Source organism: Pleurodeles waltl, unplaced genomic scaffold (assembly GCF_031143425.1).
Source record: "Pleurodeles waltl isolate 20211129_DDA unplaced genomic scaffold, aPleWal1.hap1.20221129 scaffold_59, whole genome shotgun sequence".
Classification (NCBI taxonomy): domain Eukaryota; kingdom Metazoa; phylum Chordata; class Amphibia; order Caudata; family Salamandridae; genus Pleurodeles; species Pleurodeles waltl.
In genome coordinates this window covers 2,638,193-2,661,618 of record NW_027150301.1, presented here as the reverse complement: position 1 = coordinate 2,661,618, position 23,426 = coordinate 2,638,193, and the positions used below count along the sequence as shown (strand labels likewise).

General features: G+C 51.5%; 1 protein-coding gene across 1 annotated transcript in view; it reads right to left on the bottom strand.

The window, feature by feature from the left end:
* LOC138278805 (E3 ubiquitin-protein ligase TRIM39-like) overlaps nt 1–23,426 on the bottom strand; it is a 203,822-nt gene that overhangs the window by 66,248 nt on the left and 114,148 nt on the right. The window contains exon 4 of the mRNA XM_069219318.1: nt 18,393–18,415. Coding sequence (XP_069075419.1) covers nt 18,393–18,415 — 23 coding nt within the window. The remainder of the gene's footprint in view (nt 1–18,392; nt 18,416–23,426) is intronic.

Below are 23,426 nucleotides of genomic sequence, written 5' to 3'. Positions count from 1 at the left end.
TAAAATGAATAAGAAACTGATCATTAGTACTATGGGGTTTGTTGTTGTTTTGGTGGTTATAGCAATAATCACCTGGTTTGTTGAAAAGAAGGCTCCTGCTCGTGAGTTTTTTGTTGCCACTACTCCAGTACCAGAGGATCACTATTACTTTACGCTTCCCTATCATGAGCAGAAGCACCGTCAATCGTACTTCAATAATACTTTCATTCAGATGTTGCATCATAATCATAATGCTACAAATACTACTAACTGTTGGGTATGTGGAATGATACCTGCGCATCAAAAGAAAGGAGGAACACCTTTCCTTCCTCTTCCTTTTTCACACAGTGGTTCTTGTCAAGCTTGGTATACGCTTTTGTTTGCATCTGGAAAACGTACAGAGGGCGGACTTCTTTTTCGCCTTAATAAAGTATGCTACCAAGACAAAGATGGGTATCCCCAAGCCAAAGGAACTAAATGGGAATGGGAAGAGTATCAACCGGACAATGTTTCAATACCATATGTCTTCACAAATATAAGAGACTCTGGGGGTGATTCTAACCCTGGCGGTCGGTGATAAAGCGGCGGCCAACCCGCCAACAGGCCGGCGGTCCAAAAAATGGAATTCTGACCCTGGCGGAAACCGCCAACACAGGCCGCCGCTTTAACACTCCGACCGCCACGGCGGAACAAACAAACAGCGCGGCGGTCACCGCCAACAGCCAGGCGGCAGACAATGTACCACCACCCTATCACGACCCACCAATCCGCCACCTTTTCCGGGGCGGTAGCCCCGCCGATAAAAACACGGCGGAAACAGACATTTTCAATGGAAAACGCTCACCTCGAGACACTCCACGCGGAATCCGGACAGCATGGAACCCGAATTGAACATCATACCGGCTCTCGTCTACCTGCTCATCTACCACGAGTACGAACTCCGGCGCAGACGTCAACGGTGAGTACTGCACCTACGACACACGGGAGGGGGGAGGACGAAAGGTTACGGGCACACACATATGCGTCCGCCCCCACCCCCCCAATATGTACACACCAATGCAGAGCAACAAGTCACAGTGACACCACACAAACACCCGTAAAAAATACAATGACACAACCAAATTTAGAATGAATATTTATGTACAAAAAAAGCTCCTGGAAAGTATTGACCAACCGTGATAAATATATACAAAAACAAAAAATATATACACATCAGTGTATAACTGGAGTAACAAGTCCTGCACATCCTACGAATCTAGCATGTCCGTGGGCCAATATTCTGCGAAACAAGGGCAAAGCCCACACACAAGACCTGAGTCCTTTGGAGAGAACACTGCAGGGGCATCTGATGACAAAACTACAGGCACCTCAGGGGGAAGGGAAGAGGGGGCCACCACAGCCACATGAGTCCACGACGCCAGATCCACGAGGAGCCACCATGCCCACTGTACCATCCTGGGGAGTGCAAAGCCACAGTCTCTCAATGTCTCTACAGTGGGTGGGCTGCCCACTGGACCATCCTGGGGAGTGCAAAGCCACAGTCTCTCAATGTCTCTACAGTGGGTGGGCTGCCCACTGGACCATCCTGGGGAGTGCAAAGCCACAGTCTCTCAATGTCTCTACAGTGGGTGGGCTGCCCACTGGACCATCCTGGGGAGTGCAAAGCCACAGTCCATCCGGTGGATGACAGTCTCCACTGGTCAAGGAGGAGGCATGGTGGGCACAGTGAACCATAAACAGTGCCTGAGACGGCGGTTCCCAGCGGAGCGGTGCTTGAGATGAAGGGCCCAGCGGAGCGGTGCTTGAGATGAAGGGCCCAGCGGAGCGGTGCTTGGGATGAAGGGCCCAGCGGAGCGGTGCTTGAGATGAAGGGCCCAGCGGAGCGGTGCTTGACAGGAAGGGCCCAGCGGAGCGGTGCTTGACAGGAAGGGCCCAGCAGAGCGGTGCTTGAGACGGCAATGCCCTGTTCAGCGGTGCTTGAGATGAAGGGCCCAGCGGAGCGGTGCTTGAGATGAAGGGCCCAGCGGAGCGGTGCTTGAGATGAAGGGCCCAGCGGAGCGGTGCTTGGGATGAAGGGCCCAGCGGAGCGGTGCTTGAGATGAAGGGCCCAGCGGAGCGGTGCTTGAGATGAAGGGCCCAGCGGAGCGGTGCTTGACAGGAAGGGCCCAGCGGAGCGGTGCTTGAGACGGCGGTGCCCTGTTCAGCGGTGCTTGAGATGAAGGGCCCAGCGGAGCGGTGCTTGACAGGAAGGGCCCAGCGGAGCGGTGCTTGAGATGAAGGGCCCAGCGGAGCGGTGCTTGACAGGAAGGGCCCAGCGGAGCGGTGCTTGGGATGAAGGGCCCAGCGGAGCGGTGCTTGGGATGAAGGGCCCAGCGGAGCGGTGCTTGAGATGAAGGGCCCAGCGGAGCGGTGCTTGAGATGAAGGGCCCAGCGGAGCGGTGCTTGACAGGAAGGGCCCAGCGGAGCGGTGCTTGAGACGGCGGTGCCCTGTTCAGCGGTGCTTGAGATGAAGGGCCCAGCGGAGCGGTGCTTGACAGGAAGGGCCCAGCGGAGCGGTGCTTGAGATGAAGGGCCCAGCGGAGCGGTGCTTGACAGGAAGGGCCCAGCGGAGCGGTGCTTGAGATGAAGGGCCCAGCGGAGCGGTGCTTGAGACGGCGGTGCCCTGTTCAGCGGTGCTTGAGATGAAGGGCCCAGCGGAGCGGTGCTTGACAGGAAGGGCCCAGCGGAGCGGTGCTTGACAGGAAGGGCCCAGCGGAGCGGTGCTTGAGATGAAGGGCCCAGCGGAGCGGTGCTTGACAGGAAGGGCCCAGCGGAGCGGTGCTTGGGATGAAGGGCCCAGCGGAGCGGTGCTTGAGACGGCGGTGCCCTGTTCAGCGGTGCTTGAGATGAAGGGCCCAGCGGAGCGGTGCTTGACAGGAAGGGCCCAACAGAGCGGTGCTTGACAGGAAGGGCCCAGCGGAGCGGTGCTTGAGATGAAGGGCCCAGCGGTGCTTGACAGGAAGGGCCCAGCGGAGCGGTGCTTGGGATGAAGGGCCCAGCGGAGCGGTGCTTGAGATGAAGGGCCCAGCGGAGCGGTGCTTGAGATGAAGGGCCCAGCGGAGCGGTGCTTGACAGGAAGGGCCCAGCGGAGCGGTGCTTGAGACGGCGGTGCCCTGTTCAGCGGTGCTTGAGATGAAGGGCCCAGCGGAGCGGTGCTTGACAGGAAGGGCCCAGCGGAGCGGTGCTTGGGATGAAGGGCCCAGCGGAGCGGTGCTTGACAGGAAGGGCCCAGCGGAGCGGTGCTTGGGATGAAGGGCCCAGCGGAGCGGTGCTTGAGATGAAGGGCCCAGCGGAGCGGTGCTTGAGATGAAGGGCCCAGCGGAGCGGTGCTTGAGATGAAGGGCCCAGCGGAGCGGTGCTTGAGACAGCGGTGCCCTGTTCAGCGGTGCTTGAAATGAAGGGCCCAGCAGAGCGGTGCTTGAGACGGCGGTGCCCTGTTCAGCGGTACCTGTCTTCACGGCGGGGCCCTCTTCAGCGGTGCTCTTCTGCACGGCGGGCCCTGTTCAGCGGTACCTGTCTTCACGGCGGGGCCCTCTTCAGCGGTGCTCTTGCAGCATGTCAAGGGAGTCAGACCTGGCCTGGACACCCTGCTCACTCGCCCTCCGAACGTGCAGGGTCAGGCCCCTTCGGGGACGGAGTCCTGGGCCCTTTGGTGTCGTCCCTTGCAGCCGGGATGGGGCTTGTGGGGCCCTCCTGCTCCGCGCTCCTGGTGGCTGTCCTCTCCGCCCTGCTGTCCTTCCGCTCCTTAGATGGGGCTCTCGGGCCCTTGCCTCCCCTGGCTGTTGTGGCAGGTGAAGTGGCCGGAGTTACCTCCTTGGGGGCAGCCGTCTCTGTCCGCTCACGGCGGCCCTTAACTTTCCGGGTCCTCTTGCCTGGGGGGGGGCTGGCTGTCACCTTGCTGCTCACCGAAGTGTCACTGCCGCCAAAGGGTGGACTCCACATGCCATGCACCACTTGCACTTTAGAAGCTGGGCTGGTGGTGGCTGAGCTGACCTTGGGACTTTTCCCAGTTGGAGGGGGTGGGTCAGGGGAGGGAAAGAGGTCAAGATTGGAGAGGTAATATTTCTTGGGACCAAGGTAAGGGGTAGGAGTAGTGGTGAGAGAAGTGGAGGAAGAGGATGTGGTTGTAGGAGAGTCAGGTGTGCTGTCCTTGGGTGCAGGTGACTGGGACGTAGGCTGTCGTGAGGTGGTTGGCTGTTGTTTGGGTGTCTGCCTGCGTTTATGTGTCTTGGAAGAGGGGGTGACAGACACAATGGGTGAGGACACAGGGGACGTGTAAATGCCAGTGGGGGTGGTGACTGCAGGTGTGCGGACTGTAGTGGAGGGTGTGCTGGTGGTGGAAGAACTGGCTGATGTTGGTGTGCATGCAGGTGTGAGTGTAGACGTCACAGGGAGGGAGGAGGGAGACGAGGAGGACGGGGACACAGAGGTGGTAGTGACTGTTGATATGTCTGCATCTGTGTGTTGCTTGGGTGAATGCTTGTGTTTTCTGTGGTGCTTATGTTTGGATGAGCTGGCCTTGGGTGTTGAGGTGTGTGCAGGCTGGTCTGATGGTGTGGATGGGATAGGCTGAGGTAAAGGAGACAGAGACAGGCTGGAGGCAGATAGAAGAGGGAGACTGGAGACAGGAACAATGGCTGCCGTCAGTGCTGAGGCCAGAGCAGTGAACGCTCGTTGATGGGCAGCCTGACCCGAATGAATGCCCTCCAGGTAGGCATTGCTCCGATGCACCTCCCTTTCCACCCCCTGGATAGCATTCAGAAGGGTAGTCTGCCCAACAATGACCGTCCTCACCAGGTCAATGAGCTCCGCACTGAGGGCAGCAGGGGTAACAGAGGCAGGGGCTGAGGTGCCTGGGGCGAAGGAGACGCGCGCCTTCCTGACCGAGCGGCCACGGAGCGAAGACTGAGGGGCTGCTGGGAGGGCGGTGCTGGTGCGCTGGGTGGCGGCTGTACCTGTTGTTGCGGGGGGCACAGATGGTGCCGCCACCGCTAGGGAGCTCCCAAACGAGGACGTGTCCGTGTCGCTGGTGTCTCCACCGGCCCCCGTTGTGGTGCTCCCCTCGCCCTCCGGATCACTGGTGCCCTCGGTGTCTGTGTCAGTGCCCACCGGGGTCTGGTGACCTGCAGCTCCCTCTTGCTCCGACGCCAAATCTCCTCCGCCTGATGATGCTAAAGCACAAGAAAACAAAGATTTAGGGTGGGGGGAGAAATAAAACAAAGTTGAGTGCATGCCTTATCAATGCCCTTTGCGGAGAGGACAGACACAGGTGCCTCATGCACTAAGTCGCGACCTAGGGGTACACTACTCAGTACTTCTGACTAGGCCAACAGGTCTAGGGCCAACAGACGCGCAAATGGGTGATGCTGGACCATGGGTAGCTGCGCTTGGCACCCTACAGAGGTGGGGGGCGGGGGCACAGGGCCATGCCTAAGGGAGAGGACTACACTACAGAAAGCGCCCTGGCCTAATGTCACCCACAGCCCTCCTCCCCCACCCAGACGCCTCCACTGCGCATACAGATAGGAGAATGTGCAGATGCTCACCCCCTTGTGTCTGCTGTGCTGTCCTCAAGCGCCCATCCAAAGCAGGGTAGGCTACCGCCAGGATCCGGAACATCAGGGGGGTCATGGTGCGACTGGCACCCCTCCTAGGTCGGGAGGCCATCCCCAGCAGTGTTTCTGCGGTCTTCCTCGTTCCGCGGCGGATGTCCTCCCACCTCTTGCGGCAGTGGGTGCCACGTCTGTTGTGGACCCCCAAGTTCCGGACCTCCTTGGCGATGGCACGCCAAATATCGATTTTCTGATGGGCGCTCACCTGTTTGACATGTACAGGGTGGGAAAGAGAAAAAGTCACATATCTGTCTGTTTGGAGTACATGCCCCCCTCTCCCCAACCTTGCCATGGGTCCCATTCTCTCATCTGTCGTGCGTTGCACTCCTCATTTCCTCCCCACCCCACCAACTTGCATCCCCCCCACACCACACAGGCATAACCCATTCAATGTGCACTGAGTGTACTCACCTGTTGGTCTGGAGGACCGTAGAGTAGCGCATACTGGGGGAGGACCCCGTCCACGAGCTTCTCCAACTCTTCTGAACTGAAGGCGGGGGCCCTTTCACCAGTAGCAGCAGCCATTGTCACTTCCAGACCGAGTTCACAGCAGCACTTGCAGTATAGGTCCTCTCCTGTGGATGATCAGGTCTCGAGTGATTAAGCAGATAGGAAATGGCGGTCACGCCCGCGGCGGTGCGTACCGCGGCGGTGCGTACCGCGACCGCCGGCGCACATCGTCATTGGCTCCTGAAACCCATAGTCTTCAATGTTAACCAATGCGTCTTCGCACAGCGGTCTTCGACCGCCTACCGCCACGGTGTGTCCCGCCAGCGCAGTGACCTCACATCCCATTGTCCCACTTCACAGGTCAGGCAGCCGCCATTTCAAAGGCCCACATGGCTTAATTTCTACTGCGTCACACAGGCCTAGGCCTTGCTATGGCACACATACAAACATAGCAACCCATACATTTACCTGTACTGTGCAAGCTGTGTTGTACGTACCTGTGAGTGGATTGACTCTGTACTCCATATTCTCCTTCCTAGGCACCGTCCGCTGGGACTTGCGATGAGAAGGAGGAATCCTCGCGTGTACCGGCCGCTGGTGGACCTGTCGACAATGGAAGAACGCAATATAATACTACGATACCGACTTGACCGAGCCACCATCCATGAACTGTGTGGCCAGCTGGAGCCAGCCCTGATGTCCCCCATCCGCCAACCCACAGGAATTCCCCCTCTAGTGCAGGTTCTGTCAGTCCATTTTTTTGCAACTGGCTCATTCCAGACAACAGTGGCCATGTCATCTGGGATGTCTCAGCCTATGTTTTCAAAGATCTTGTCCAGAGTGTTGTCTGCCCTGATGAAACTCATGCGGAGCTACATCATTTTCCCAGAGGAGGGTGATTTGCCTACAGTGAAAGCTGATTTCTATGCCCTTGGACACATCCCAAACATCATTGGTGCAATTGATGGAACCCATGTGGCTTTAGTCCCCCCAAATGACGATGAACAGGTGTACAGGAACAGGAAGAATTACCATTCTATGAATGTGCAGGTGGTCTGTTTGGCTGACCAGTACATCTCCCATGTAAATGCCAAGTTCCCAGGGTCAGTGCATGACGCGTATGTTATGCGAAATAGCAGCATTCCCTATGTGATGGAACAGCTACAGAGACAGCGTGTGTGGCTAATAGGTGACTCTGGTTACCCCAACCTGCCGTGGCTATTGACCCCAGTGAGGAATCCCAGGACCAGGGCAGAGGAACGGTACAATGAGGCCCATGGGCGTACTAGGAGGGTGATTGAGCGAACCTTTGGGCTCCTGAAGGCCAGATTTAGGTGCCTGCATATGACTGGTGGATCCCTAATGTACTCACCAAAGAAGGTGTGCCATATTATCGTGGCGTGCTGTATGCTTCACAACCTGGCTTTGCGACGCCATGTGCCTTTCCTGCAGGAGGATGGTCCAGATGGTGGTGTTGTAGAAGCCGTGGAGCCTGTGGAGAGTGAAGAGGAGGAAGACTCAGAGGATGACACAGACAATAGGGACAGAGTGATACAACAGTATTTCCAGTAACACACAGGTAAGAATCACCCACGCCATTTCACAATTGCTTATAGCCTCCTGCATCTGTACTTTCTGTAGTTCCCCCCAGATCTTTTTCATTAATTTTTGCCTTTCCCTTCCCTTCTCAGTGCTGTCTGACTCAGTACCTGACTTCTGCTTGGTTTGCCCATGAACTACAGCGTATTGACATTGGTATGTTGTCATCAGTAATTGACAGAACAGATATTGCACAGTAATATGTAATACATTTGTTAATAATACAGCATGACTCCAAACAGATTTTTGTGCAATATGTGATTTATTTACAGTGCTAGATATCGGTACATGTGATTCTAAGGGTGATGGGTGGGGGTGGAGGAATATCCATGGCAGAGTCCAGTTCTCAGTCTCACAGGTGCATTGTCCTTTTGCCTGTGGAAGGATGGAGCATAGGCAGTTCATGGTTGGACAGGGTGGCAATGTGGGACAGTTTGAAGACTTGAGGGGGTATGTCCTGCTGGCGGGGGTCTTGACATCCTACTCTGTCTTTTTTTTTGGTCTCAGGCTCCTCTTACGGGGTGGTTGTTCTTCAGCAGGAGGTGGGGTTCTGGGGGGCTGTCGTGGTGTTGGGGCCTCCTGTCCACTAGCGCCGGCGGAGGTGGTAGGCTGTTCCTGGTCCGGGCTAGTGACAGGGGCCCTGTGTGGTGCAACATGGTCCCGCAACGCGTCCTCTATCCTGTTGAGGGCCAGGGCGATGGTCCCCATTGCGGTCCCGATGATTCTCAGCTCCTCCCTGAACCCCATGTAGCGTTCCTCCTGCTGTGCCTGGATCTCAGTGAACCTGGCCAGTACCGTCGCCATCGTTTCTTGGGAGTGGTGGTAGGCCCCCATGAGGGTGGTGAGGGCTTCTTGGAGAGTGGGTTCCCTGGGCCTCTCCTCCCCCCCCTGTCGCACAGCAGCCCTCCGAGCTGCCCGGTTTCCCCCGGCCTCTGTCCCCTGGACGGTGTGCCCGCTACCACTGCCCCCAGGTCCCTGTTGTTGTTGGGGTGTTGGGTTAGCCTGGGTGCCCTGTAGTGGCAGACACACCGCTGATTGACGTGTCCTAGAGACAGAGGCATGGGCCCGCTGGGTGGGAGCTGTGCTGGTGTTGACAGAGGGGGTCGGGTCTGGTGTGGCCTGTGGCTGCCTGAGGGGAACCGACTGCCCAGAGGTCCCCGATGGTCCGGGCTGGTCATCAGGTTCACTGTCGACAGAGCTGCTATCCTCAGTGTGGGCCTGTTCCGGTGGTGGGATGGACACTTCTGGACCCTCCTGGCTGGTGTGTTGTCGTTCGGGTCCTGCATGGGGTAAGAGAGTTTGGTTATTGTTTCTGTGTGTGCAATAGCGTGCGTGTTATGGGTGCCCTTGTCCCCCAGTGCAGGCATTCCCTTGAGGGAGGTGTTGTGAGGGTAGTTGGTGGGGGGGGGGGTTAGTGCAGTGGTCATGCTTAGGTGATGGGTGTCCATGGTTTGTGTTGGCATGCAGGGGTTGGTGTTGGGATGGGTGGGTTGTGCTGGTGAGACATTGTCAGGGAGGATGTGTGCTGGGGGGTTGGGGGTGAGGGTGGGGGTGTGGGTTGGCATGCTGGTGGGGTGGGGGGGATATAGTAGTTGAGATTGGACTTACCAGAGTCCATTCCTCCGGCTACTCCAGCGAGGCCCTGAGGATGCAGGATGTTCAAGACGTCTTGCTCCCACGATGTAAAATCGGGAGGGGTGGGTGGGGGTCCGCCGCCAGTCTTCTGGACCGCGATGTTGTGCCTGGAGACCATCGATCGGACCTTCCCCGTAGGTCGTTCCATCTTTTGCGGATGTCCTCCCTATTCCTGGGATGCTGTCCCACCGCGTTGACCCTGTCCACGATCCGCTGCCATAGCTCCGCCTTCCTAGCTATACTGGTGTGCTGCACCTGCGAGCCGAAGAGCTGGGGTTCCACTCTTAGGATTTCCTCCACCATGACCCGGAGTTCGTGGTCCGAAAAGCGTGGGTGCCTTTGGGGTGCCATGGGGTGGTGTGGGTGAGGTGTGGGGTGGTGTATGTGATGATGACTATGTTGGTGTGTGGTGCTTTGTGCTTCTATGTGGTGTGTGTGATGGTGTAGTGTGCCTCAGTGTGTCTTGCTATGGGTTGTCTGCTGTGTCTCTCTCTATTTCTCTCAATAATTGTGGTCGCAGGGGTTTGTGGGTGATGTGGGTGTGTGTTTTATAGTTGATTGATTGTGTGGGAGTGGTGTGTGTATGTGTATCAGGTGTGTGTATTTCAAATTGTCCAATGTGGCTGTGTTTTGGTGCTGGGTGTGTATTTTGACTGCGGCGGTGTGTAGCACCAATGGAATACCGCGTTTGAAAGACCGCCGTGTGGATTCGTGGGTCAGAATGGCACGGGCGTATTTCTGTTGGCGTGACGGTGGAGGTTTGGTCATCTCCAGTTTATCGCTGCCCGCTGATGTGGCGGACTGCAGTGGAGGTCGGATTTTTGGAGGTTTGGCCGTTGTGGGTCAGAATGACCGTGGCGGCTTTCCGCGGCCGCGGCGGTGTTATGGCGGTCTTCTGACCGGCGGTAAGCGCCTTTTACCGCCGAGGTCAGAATGACCCCCTCTGACAAGAAAGAACAATTTGTGATTTCTGTTACAAAAACTAAAGCAGATTTATGTATACGTAGCATTGGGCGAATTCTAGTAGGGATAAGCGATTGTACCTTGATTTTAAATATTGAGGGTGTAAATAATAGTAGTTTTATAGCTTCACATAATACATATTTTGTTTGTGGTAACTATGGATATTACCAACTACCTGTTGGGTGGTCAGGTGTGTGTTATGTATCTTTTCTATTACCCCCTGTGTTTTTGGCCCCTGCATCATATCACCGAGATTTTAAACTGTTCAATTACATCATTAAAAATAGATATAAAAGGACAATAAGTACAAATGAGGTAGACCAAACGGACACTAGCCTGCAACAATATGTTGATTTTAATTTAGGGTTGTTCTCCTTTGTGGGTGCTGCGTTAAACAGTAGGAAAGTGAGCCGATTGACTAGGGTTGTGGAAGCTGTTACCAATCAGGCAGCTCTGGCACTTGGGAATATTACCGAGGAGCTCCAAATTGCAAGGATTGTAGCGCTCCAAAATCGTATGGTACTAGATGTGATATTAGCTGATCGAGGTGGTCCATGTCGCATCATCGGTAGTAGTTGCTGTGTTTTTATTACAGATCACTCACCTTCAGTATATGATGCAATATCTAAATTGCATAAAATTGTTGCAGAAATCCACACAGAGACTGGTTCTTGGACTTTTTCTGGATGGTTTTGGGCTCTTGTTTCCGCCTGGGGCTGGAAACTACTGACTATCCTGTGTGTAATGATTTCAATATTTTTCACATGCTGTATCTGTATTCAGTGTGGTCCAATGTTCTGCTCCATGTGTATTACTGCTTGTATGCCTACCAAAAGAAATATTACAGAAATGAAAGCACAACACATGTTAGATAAGGAAATAGCTGAAATGATGAGCATAAATATACAAGATGAATAGTTAGATTATCCCAGAAAGACGAATGTCTTCAGCTAATGCTGAAAGGGTCGTCTGTTGTAGTTTAGCAGCGATTAGATTAAGCATTAGCAGAAGACATCTTGTATTTAGCAACTATTGTGAACATTTGGCGGAATCCATTTTGTATTCATGGCTGCCATGTTCTCACCATGTGCTCTGTCCTACCTTTCTGTTAACTACTCTTGAAAATCTGCCTAGTGACAAGTTATATTTAGCATCTCCCACTTTCGCACATGCCCAGTAAGGTCTGCAGCTGTTAGTCCTTGAAAACTGTTAGCCCTTCCTACCTAACTGTTAGTCGACTGTGCATTTCCACATGACCTTATATGTATAGAAGTCTTGCTTCTATAATTGTACCACCTCCTTTTAGCCCCTGCGTGGGTATAAAAGGACCATGCTCTCTCAGTTCAGTGTGCTACTTCAAACATTACCGAAGGGTGCTGTTTGAACTGTAGTACCACCTCATGAGGTTTAATAAACTTTGTCTTTTATTTCAGTTTCTGTGCCAACTTCTTCCTATATGGTCTGAGGACTTAGGGGGTGATTCCAACCTTGCGGCCGAATTTAGGCGGACCCCATTCCAACATTCCTGCTGGGCCGGCAGGCGCTAACCAAGTTAGCGCCCGCCGGCCCAGCGGGAATGAGGCCGAATGGAGCCGGCGGTGTTGCGGCCGTGCGACGGGTGCAGTTGCACCCGTCGCGCTTTACACTGTCTGCTAGGCAGACAGTGAAAAGCCGGCTGAGGCCCTGTTAGGGGACCCCTAGACTGCCCAAGCCAGTGGCATGGGCAGTGCAGGGGCCCCCAGGGGCCCCAGGACACCCCTTACCGCCAGCCTCTTCCTGGCGGTGAAAACCACCAGAAACAGGCTGGCGGTAAGGGGGTCAGAATCCCCAGGACAGCACTGCTTGCAGCGCTGCCCTGGCGGATTCTCCCAGCTGGGGCAAAAACGGCAGAAAACCGCCGGCCCCGGCGGGGCGACCGCGGCTTTACCGCCGCGGTCGGAATGGGTGAGAAAGCACCGCCAGCCTGTTGGCGGTGCTTTCACTCATTATGGCCCTGGCGGTCTCGGACCGCCAGGGTCAGAATGACCCCCTTTGTGCAGAGAAGGGTGAACCCCTTGCACTAGTAGGCCTTGCTGAGGCTTACTTCAACACTACAAGCCAGGCCTGTCTTATTTATTAAGTCAAGAATGCGTTTTGTGTGACACCACACTGGGGGTGCATCACAAATCCATTTTGGTCTGGATCAATCAGACCTAGTAGAAGTGGATAGCTAGGATACCGGTTAGCAGCTTATTGTCCGTATTAAGTAGTGATTTGGTTGGTAGGACCTGCATGATAAAGGATCCTTCCCGGGCTTAGGAAGAACCACAATGGACGCCTCCAGCATTGCGGGCGGAATGGAATCAGGGCCTGTTATGGCATTAAATAGGCATGTTAAGATGGGTGCCAATTGGAAGCAGAAAGTTTTATAAAATACAGAACGGAACCCATCCGGGTTCCGGGATTTATGAGGCTTGTTTTAGCTATCATCGCAATTCAATTCTTCTGTTTTAAATGGGCCCTCCAGCTGTGCCACCTGATCCGGTGTCAGCCGAGCAGTGGGAGCATCCCCGAAATAGGTCCCGGAACCACCCCCCACTGCGGTGTTAGTGGCGTACATGGTTTCATTGAATTGACAGAAGGCCGAAGCTATAGGACTGTCACCTCTAATCATGTGTCCCTCAGACGATTGGAAAGACTCAGGGCGCAGAGGCGGTTAGCCAGCAGCCAGCACATGCGGTTGCCTCCCACATAAAAGGAATGGTGCATCCGCAGGAGCGCATATTCCGCTCTGTCTTGGTCTATTTTGGTCTAGGCCTGCCAATTGTTTACAAGCTGCCTCCAATCGCCTCCAGATCTCTGGCACCCCAGTACACTTATGGATCTGTTCTAGGTCTAGCACCTGTTTGGTCATCGTTTCCCTTTTTTCTTGCCTAATCTTGTTATCCGTAGCTGTAATTGCTATGAGCTCTCCTGTAATGACCACCTTTAGAGCTTCCCACAGAAGGAAAACAGAGCAGCCTGAAACATCGTTGAGTGCCAAATATCTGGAAATAGCTTGTTCTATTTGTTTAGTGAATGCCGGGCGCTGAAAAAGAGTTTTGTTCGGTCACCATGGTCGAACCTGTCTTTGGAGAGGAGGAAGCCGCAGGGTCAAAGACACTGCTGAGTGGTCCAACAAGCAGCAGAGTTGTATATCAATGGTTGGCAGTAAGGATTGTATACCTGTAGTTCCTAAAAAATAGTGTAGTCTGGCGTACGTTTTATGGGCATGTGAGTGGAAGGTGTAATCTCTAGACTAAAGATAGGACTCTCGACACATTTCTCGGAGTCTCAACTCCCCCACCCGCCTAACCCCTTCTGATGATAACGTTCCCACTCCCCCTGTGCGTGGCACCGATCTATCCATCTCATTGTGGAAGACTAGGTTCAGATCTCCTCCCAGTAAAAGCAATTTGTCTGGAATGCCTGTCACCTCCGACAGTTTGTTGGATAAATCGTTCTTGACCCCCGTTTGCTGCATAAATGGACCCCACCACAATAGTGTAATTAGCAATGTAAGCTAATTCTGTAAGCCAGAAACCTCCTCTTGACCTCCAGAACCTTTATTCCCACCTTACCCTGTAAGGAGCGGGAAACTAATATGGCTACCCCGGATGTCTTTTTATCTGCTGAAGAGAAATACGGGTGAGGGAAGGCTCTAGATCGTAATCTATGGCAGTCCCCGGCTAGGAGATATGTCTCCTGTACAAGTCATATTTCAGCTTTCATATGCTCTACGTGTGAGAGGACCACCATACGTTTCACCCGATTGTAAAGACCCCTAACATTAAGGGTCAATACAGTTAACTTATCGCGAAGAGCAGTAAATCCTTCCAATATAGTAGTGTAGCCCCGGGAGAGTGATAGGAAGTCCCACCGCCTGTCCTCCTATGATCGTGCCCCTCTGCTTCTGTGAATGTGCTCCCTCCCCTCTCAGAACAAAAAATCCACAACCCTGAAAGAACAACACAAACATAGATCAACAGCTCTGGACTAACCCAGAATAGTCTCTGTGGGCAATCCTATAAATGAAGGTCTAATCCCACCTGAGTCCACCGTCTCCTTCCATTGGGCCCTCCATCCTCCACCCATTTCCTCTCTGTATCTGGCCCTCAAATAGCCAGAAGTGTGTTGTGGTCCAAAGATCTTCACCCCTCCGCATTCCCCTATAGGGACTCCACCACCGCCCTCCTCTCAGTCTCTGGATCGAGGTGGAGCACGCCGGGCGATGTCTTCTGGCTACGCCATCTCGGGGTCCTCCTTTGTTGTCAACCGAGTCGGCTCATGGGGGTACTCCAATCACAGGGCCTTGCAAGCTGCCTCCAGTGAGGGATGCTGGTGCACGGTTCCATCCAACCAGAAGATAAGCCAAAATGGAGGAGACAGTCACCCAGCTGTGATACCGCGCATCGGACCTCTCTTAGATCCTGGGAGAGATCTTGTTTCACCACCTGCAGGTCCTCCTTAAGAGATTAGAAAAAGGCCACCAAGAACGAGTGCGTTACCTGTTCCTCTCATCCATTGCCCTCTGGTGTGCGATCACACTCAAGAGGGGACGGCCCCCATCATCTATATGGGTTTGGAGAATATCTCCTTCAGGGTGCGTTCCTTGTTAGCACGGGCTGCTGTCATAATGATCTAGGTGATAAGCCGTATCCAGACACTGTCGCTATGAATCCCGTTGGCAGGGGTCACAACGGAATCCATGCTCTATGTTGGTGGGTGTCTCACAGGCTCTCGTGCCATCTCATAAATCCCACTCCTCTTGTTCTAATGGGTGCAGAGTAGAAGGGGGCCCATAAGGTGGGTCGCTCACTGGTATAGCCCACCAGGCCTGCTGGTTCCAAGTAGGGGCCCGCACCCCAGAGAAGGTCCTGTGTGAGCCACCCCAGTGAGGTGATGTCTCGGGGGCAATCTCCTGGGCCCCTAAAGTAGGCAGCCCCCCCATCATGGCCAAAGAAGTGACCTGCAGTGGTCCCCGCTCCCCTGCAATCCTCTGGCTCTAGGCCGCTGCACTCTCCTCACCTCTACCCAGATCTGGGGGGTGGTTCTGTCCTTCTTCTGCAGAAGGAGGGTGGTGATCTATCCGCAGGCTATGGTGTCGGCCCCACCTTTCACCCGGTCCCCGCCATCACCCCTCGGGCCCACTGATGTCCTGGTGTGGATGAGGCCTCCCCAGCAGACTGCAGATAGGAGTCCGGCATTTTAGAGTCTCTGGAGGCTTTGAACTACAGGACCATGCCTCTCTTAGTTCCTGCACCATGGAGACTCTAATGTCCTGCATCCTGAGGTCCTTCACCTTGGGGATGCTGAGGTCCTGCACCTTGCTGACGCTGAGGTCTTGCACCTTGGAATGTCTGAGGTCCAGCACCTTGGGGACTCTGAAGTCCTGCAACTTGGAGTCTCTAAGGTCCTCCACTTTTGACCCTGTTGCAAATTCGGTTTGTGGGCATCTCACTTCGAGGCTATGACCTTTGGTTTGACTACTTCTAAACGGCTACTTCTAACACCTCCCTAAAAAGAAGCCTTGACTTTTCTTCTATTTGTTGGTGTTGTGAACTGCTCCCAGGTGCCTCTCTCTCAAGTGTCAGAGGATTAGCCCCTCCATTAGGACCCGGAGTGCTTTCAGATTACTGCAAACCACACGCACAGGATATTCACTCCAGTGCATCTTAAAAGTGAAATGGTTCCTGCCCGTGTCTCTTTCACTCGTCTCTTCTGCACCTCTCTCTGCATTTCTCCCTCCTTCTTGTTCTCTTCCCGTTCAACTGCCTTGTCTCTTCTTCTACATTGCTTTTTCTTTTCACCTTCTTTCTTTCAGAATATTAGAGTTTCCATCCCCCCCTCTCTCTTTTCTGATGCCAGACGTGAGGGTTCTGGACACTTTCAGAGGTTTGAAGATTGACAGGATGCTGACCCCTGAGGATGCTGTGGACTGAAGGGAAGTCGTGAGGGATGAAGAAAGATTTCTTACCACCAAAAGCAGATCTGAGGAACAGAGTTGGGTTTATGAGGCCAGGGGGAGCCCTTTGAGGACTGAAGCGATATCACAAAAGAATGAGTAAAAATAAAAGTAGGCAAAAATCTAAAAAGTATTCAGAGGAATTAATATCCACATTAAAAGAACTAAATTTGATAATCAGAGGAAGAGTGCAGAAACTATAGGGTTGTCGTTTTTTTAGAATGGCCATTGGACTTATTTATACCTGTATTTTGGACAATTACATGACATTGTGACTCAAGACAGGTACGAGCCCCTTTCAGTGCACAGTGTTCCAGTACACGTAGGACATCTTAATTGAACTGCGGTTTTCACTTGAGCAGAGCAGTATCTTCACGTGCCATTCCTTCATGTACATCTTTTTGACACTGAATGCACATTAACAAGCTCTCCACTTCACACATTTCTCATTTTTAAGAACTTTTCTTTTTTGATGCTCTCACTGAGGACTGACGTGCAGTGCATTGCCCATGTGTTAGGCAAGGAAATCACTATAAAAGTGGAAGTATGCTTTACATTTTAATAGCTGCTCTGAAGCCTTTCCCTTGGGAAAGCTCTTGTGTTAATGACAAGTGGGTGAAAAGTGTTTCTGCAGAGTCTTTTGAACATGAAGCATCTGTGTGGAATGTACTGTTCTGCATAAACCTCTGAATGCGGAATACTATGCCTGAATCACAAATGAATTGTAATATTGTAACTCAGCAACTGCATAACTTTGTCTCAGTTTGAACAACTGAAGTACCCGTCTCTCTACTCTACCTATCTTTAGAAGATTGGGATATTGGGAGCTCCCTTGAAGACAATAGAATAGCTCCGGACTTATAACGGCTGGAATAAGCCGAAGCTCCAACATCCCAATGCTTGTCTTCATGTTTCTCCATTTTCACCACTAAGTGCATAATGTTTTAAGGGATTAACAGCCCTTCTGCCTCAGGCTATACCTGTTGTTAAAGTCCCTCTCCTTTGTTCTAGACCCTCACCTGTGGCTTTGTCCAACAACTTGGGTTCAGGGCCTTTAACACCTAGTACAGCCCTCTGCAGCGGGCTATAAGGCTATACTATCTCAGAATGATTTTCTTTCAAATAGCTGATTATATCCAAGTAAAGCTTTGAAAATTGCGCCCACTTTCAGTTTTAGTAGTAACTTAGGGCCAGATGTAGGAAAGGTTTAGCGACTCGCAAACGGCGAAAAACGCCGTTTGCGAGTCGCTAAACCCCATCTGGTATGTAGAAATGCATTTTGCGAGTCGGAACCGACTCCCAAAATGCATTTCCGAGTTGCAAATAGGAAGGGGTGTCTGAGACACCTTTCTGCATCCCAAATTGCGACTTGCAATTTGCGAGTCGCAGGGACTCGCAAATTGCAAGTCGCAATTTCGGATTTTCCTACATCTGGCCCTTAATTCTTAGTAATATGGCCACTCACAGTCAGAAAGGCACAAGCAATACCTTAAACTGGGGCATAAAACTATGGTTGTAGCCCTTTAGCGCCCTACACAGGCTCCTTAATAAAAGATGAGAGTTTAAGGCACAAGCAATACCTTAAACTGGGGCATAAAACTATGGTTGTAGCCCTTTAGCGCCATACACAGGCTCCTTAATAAAAGATGAGACAGGTTTGCAAGATGATGTGGTTTTTAGACAATTCCAATGATGTGTCAAAGCACTAGAGGGACATTTGAGGATTGGCAGTGGGGTCAGAAGGTATTGAAGGAGGTTTTGAGTATGCTATGATTGTGGAAAACGTGAGGTAGTTTCTGTGGATAAAAGTGATATTTGTGGACATGAGGGGGGGGGTTCATAAGTCTCCGAGTTCCAGGAGTCCTCACGTTGTTTTTTGAGAACTCAAGTAATGTTTCTGAAAACCGAAAGAGGCTTTTAAAGACTGTGGATGTTTTAAGGATAAGCAGAGGGGCCTCAACACTGTTTGGAAGACAGGAGAGTAGCTACGAGGTGATCTACATATCATAATTGTATGAGGGAGTACTGCTCTCACAGCAGAGTGGATTTGTGTGACCTCACTACTGACATTTCCATACTGCAGCCAGATCTGCTCCTTACACACTGAGAGGAGGACAATAAACCAACCTTACCTGTCCAGTGCGCTTCTAACATCCTGCAAAACAGAAGAACAGGCAGAAGGACATCAGTTTCCACAACAGATTTTAGATTCTGGCAGAAGTTTAGGTACAATATAAGTTGTGAAATTTAAGTTCAGTTACACACCTGGGAGTATGTTCTGAATAGGGTCACATGACACAGCGCAGCTTGTGATATCCCAAATGGTCCCACAAGACAGCAGAACTTTGGAATTCTGAATGAGGGCAGATGACAGTACAATCTGATATATTCTGAATGCATCATGTATTATAGTCTAGAGTTCCTGAGATCAGATGTCAGGCCTGTCATAACTCCTGCATCGCTTGAGAAACAACTAGTGTCTATACTCAATGTATACCACGCCAAAATTACTTCTAACACACTTCTATGGGATTAAATGTAAATAAACAAGGACTTTGGATAAAGCACAGGATAGGATCCTTAGGTCTCTTGTTTCTGATAGAAAGTGTCTATTTATACAAGCTGCAGCGCTAGAACTGGGTATAACCAGTACTCAGGAAAAAGCCCTTGTGTCTATATACTGTGGTGTTTTCGTTTAAAACAGGCGGCTCCAAATGCTCTCTGAGAACTGCTCACACTTGAACTGGAACATTCTCAGTCATCAAACTATGTTCTATGTATAAAATCGGTCTTCCCTCTGAATTGTTTCAATTTGAAGAACAAATTATGAAATTAATGGACGGAAGTAATTCTATGTTGTGACCGGAGGGGAGGATTATGCTTTTCTTCCTTCCCTTTAATCAATAGCAGCCATGTTCAAACTTTATGATAAACTACAAATCCCAAGAACCTTTGGGAATGGAACAGGCAAAACATCCAATCATATATAAGCATTAGTCCATGACCAATCAGAGCCCATCAGAGACCCAAACAGTCCACTTTGGACCAATTGGCACTTTGCAGTGCTTGCGCTGTATATTTTGGTGTTCATTTGTAAACTAGTGCATCTCCGCCTGATTCCCCACTTGCAGCTAATTTTAGCATACATGGAGGTTTCCAGAGATCAGCAGTCGAAAGGGGACCCATTAGAATTCCTGCCCTGGGACGATAAATTTTATGAGGCTGTAGATGCCTTAATTTACCAGGAGGTTGCTGGGGCCCTGGGCTCCTTGGAACAGCACCTGGTGGATCAAGTTGCGCGTGCCTGCACCCATATCTCTAATTCCATGAAAGAGTCCACTGTGCCCTCTGGGATCTTAGGCACCTTCCAATCTGCCCCAAATCCAGACCACGTGCCTGTCAATCTTCCTCGCAAGGATGGCGTTGACTATGATGCTTCTGCTCGCCTTAAGCAAGCCTTCTTGGCTATCCACCCCCACCCCAATCCCGGGTCCTACTGAACCAGCCCTGGAATTCCCATGCCCTATTTCCCCAGACACTCAAGATGATGAGTCCCCTGTGGACTCAGATGATGAGGAAGAGTCCTCCAGACCTTGGCGTCCATCCATCCCTTACTCTGCCAACCCAGAGGCCCAGGACCAGGGCTTGGACATGTTTTACCCAGATGACATCCTCAACCCTTGGTTCTCTGAGCGGGCCCCGGCAGAAAAGGTAGCCAGCTATGTGGTTGGTCACCTTAGGAAGCCACTGGAGAAAGAAGCCTGCAGCTGCTTCCGGGCCGAATGTCACTGCCCTGGCTTGGAGGGTAAAGTCGCCCTGACTCCCGACATTGACTCTAGAATGGCCACTTCCCTGGAAAAATTCATAAAAGACCCGAAAAAGACCATATTCCATTCCTGGAGGGCTTGTCAGGATAAGCTTTTGAATACTATTGCCCCCTTACCAAGATCCTTGATATGACTGAAGACTCCAAGGCCACAAGTGCCCTTATTTCACCAGAGGCCCTTTCAGGGTGGGCACAGCACGCTATCATCTTCTTAGGTAACGCCAATTGCACGCTGTCCACACAGTGCTGCCGTTCCCTGTTGATTAAGGTTACCCAAAGCACCGGGTCAATGCGACCTCGGAGGCAAGACTTATTGCCCAAGGAGAGCCTTTATCAAAGAGTTGGGAAAGTTTGTGAACACCTTCTTCTCCCCATCCCCAGACTAGGCCAGGTTCTCCATAAAGAAAGTCTTTAACTCTCGGGTTTTCCAAGGGGCCGTTCATGGCGGAGGCCGCTTGGTCAGCCACGTACTTTCCCAATACCCTTCCAGCGGGCCAGGCTCCAGACGAGGCTCCTTTCAGTACCAGACCAAATTCACCAACTTCCACCCCACCAGAGGGCAACATATCCAGGGCAGAAGATTCAAAGGGAGCTCCGCTTCCTCCCGTTCCGCTGAGTGCTAATCCTTCCTCTCTTATAAAAGTGGGGTCCGACGGGGGTTTTCCTAGACGGCCTGGAGATCCTTTACAGCAGATGCTTGGGTTTTACAAATGGCCCAAGATTTCCAAATAGAATTCTATGGTTTCCCTCACCAGGAACCATGGCCTCGTCCCCTTCAGTATTTCTCCCTAGAGGCATCCCTCATGGATGAGGACGTCTCTTCCCTGCTGAACAAAGGGACTGTTCCCCCGATGGTCCCACATCCCCATGGGTTCATCAGTAACATATTTTTGGTGGACATAAGCAATGAAGGACAAAGCCCAGTTATTAACTAATGAGAATTCAATCAATGGCTTGTCTACCACGATTTCAAGATGGTGGGGATCTACTTCCTAAGAGACGTGTTACGTCCCTCAGACTAGTTGGTCCGCTTGGACCTCAAAAAAGCATACCCATCGATTCCAATTTTTCCCCTGCATTAAAGGTTCCCCCAGTATGTTTGGTGCCAACAAACATTCAAATTTTCCACTCTGTCTCTTATGCCCCTAGTGCATCACAAAGGTTCTCAAACCGATCGTGGAACACCTGAGGGTGTAGGGGATACGCATTATCATCTACCTCAATGACATGCTGATAATGGGTCAATGTCCATGTCGTCTCTCTCTCCAACTTCAAACAGTCATTAACCTTCTGAAGGGGGTAGGCTTTGTGATAAACGAGAAAAAGTCACTCTTGGTTCCTTCCCAGAGAGCAACTTTCCTGGGCTTCATCATGGACTCTACTACGACTGTCCACAGCCTTCCATCCCATAAGGTAGGGAAGATTCAACACAAGTGGAGGAAGACCCTAGACAAACCTCACACCTTGCTGAGGCAGATCACTTGCCTGGTTGGCTGCCTGTTGTCGTCCATCTAGGCCATCCTTCCAGGGCCCCTCCATAACTGAACCTTACAGAGGTTAAAGACTTCTCATTTGAAGAAAGGACTAACTTACTCCCAACTGGTGTCCCTCCCAGATGGGGCGCTGGCAGAAATCCGCTGGTGGCTGTCCAACAAGGAAGCATGGAATGGGAGACTGATTTTCGGTTCAGCCCTAGACCTCATTATAGAATTGGATGTCAGCAGGTCAGGTTGGGGTTGCTAGATGCAGAGAGTTTTCTACAGGGGTCTCCTCAAGAACAGAAATGGAATGAAACTTCTAACCGGCTCTTTCATAGTACGATGTTGGACGAACAACAAGATTCAGTTGCGTGTCATCTTCAAAATGAAAAATGTGTCAGCAGTCCAATATATCAACCATCTGGGGGCACTTGCTCCAAGGCTCCAACTATTGGCAGCACTGCCTAGACCATCAAATCTCAGTCACGGCAGAATATCTCCCCCGGCAAGCGAAGCGAACAGGCACTCTGTTATAAGCATATGAGTATTCGAGGAAAATGTCTTAAAAACAATTGTATCCAAGCAATAAGAAAACGTACTAACTTTCACTGACTTTGTAAATATGTATTATACATATGCTGTGATACATGTTAAAATATGTATTAGTATTTATTTAATGTAATAATATATACTATGGTATGCTCCTACTTACCTTGGAATGTTGGTAAGTGGACCAGACGGGAGTTTGCCATAGAATGTTGGCGATGCTGGTTTGTGAGATTTGTTGTGACGAGTCTGGAATAAACACCTCAAATCATCCTGCTCTGTGTGATTACTACACACTCCCTTCATCTTTGGGATTCTAGCCGGTGGAAACTACATCCAGAAGTCTTTGCCAATCTTCAGGTATGCTGGGTACCATTCTCTGTAGACCTTTGGTGTGCTGCTGGTCCACCAACTACCCGCTTCTTCAGTTAGAGAACGGATCAGTTGGTGGCAGCGACAGGCGCCTTCCTTCAGGATTGGAGTCAGGAAAAGGGATACGTATTCCCTCCATTTGCAATGAGCACTCGGCTCAACTCAGGAGGCAACATTCAGAAGTAGTGTTGATCAAACCTTTTTGGAGATCTCAAGTCTGGTTTCCAGCTCTTCTGAAACTTTCCTTGGATTTTCCAATCAGTTTCCCCCTGCTTCAGAACTGGTGATGGAAGGCTCCTTGACCCTGATGGCGTGGCAGATTACAGGAGATGATGGTTGACCCTGGGCCTTTCGAGACAAGCTGAAGAGGTCTTGCCCAAGCCAGCAGCACAGTCAAACGTTACAGGGCAGTATGGACACAATGGACACGCTGGTGCATGCAAAGGGGTGTGGATTCCGTGGTCGCAGATGTAGTTCAAGTGCTTAATTTCCTGGCTAGTCTGGTGAAGAAATGTTTAGTACATAGATCCATCAATACCTTCCGTTTCACAGTTTTGCCATTTCACCGTTTCGGTAGGACACACCCTTCTGGATGGTTCACCAATGGCATCCGTCAAGAGATTTGTCTCTCGATTTAAGCGGAGCCACGTTATTCAGCTCTTTGGAATGCCGACCAGGTGCTGCAGGTGCTAAACATTTTCTTGTCTTGGCAACTCAACAGATTTTTGTCCAGAAAGGAGCTTTAGGCTAAATTAGCAATGACTTGTGCCTGGTATCTTGCAGGAGGGTCTCAGATGTTCGAGTCCTGAACATATTGGGGTGCACCTTCTCCCTGTCTGGAGTTTTCCTTATGGTAAATAGGAGGACCAAGTCCAATACCAGGGTTATTTCTTATCCTGCATTTCCAGATTCCCCTAAACTGTGTGTGTCGTGCAATGTCTTAA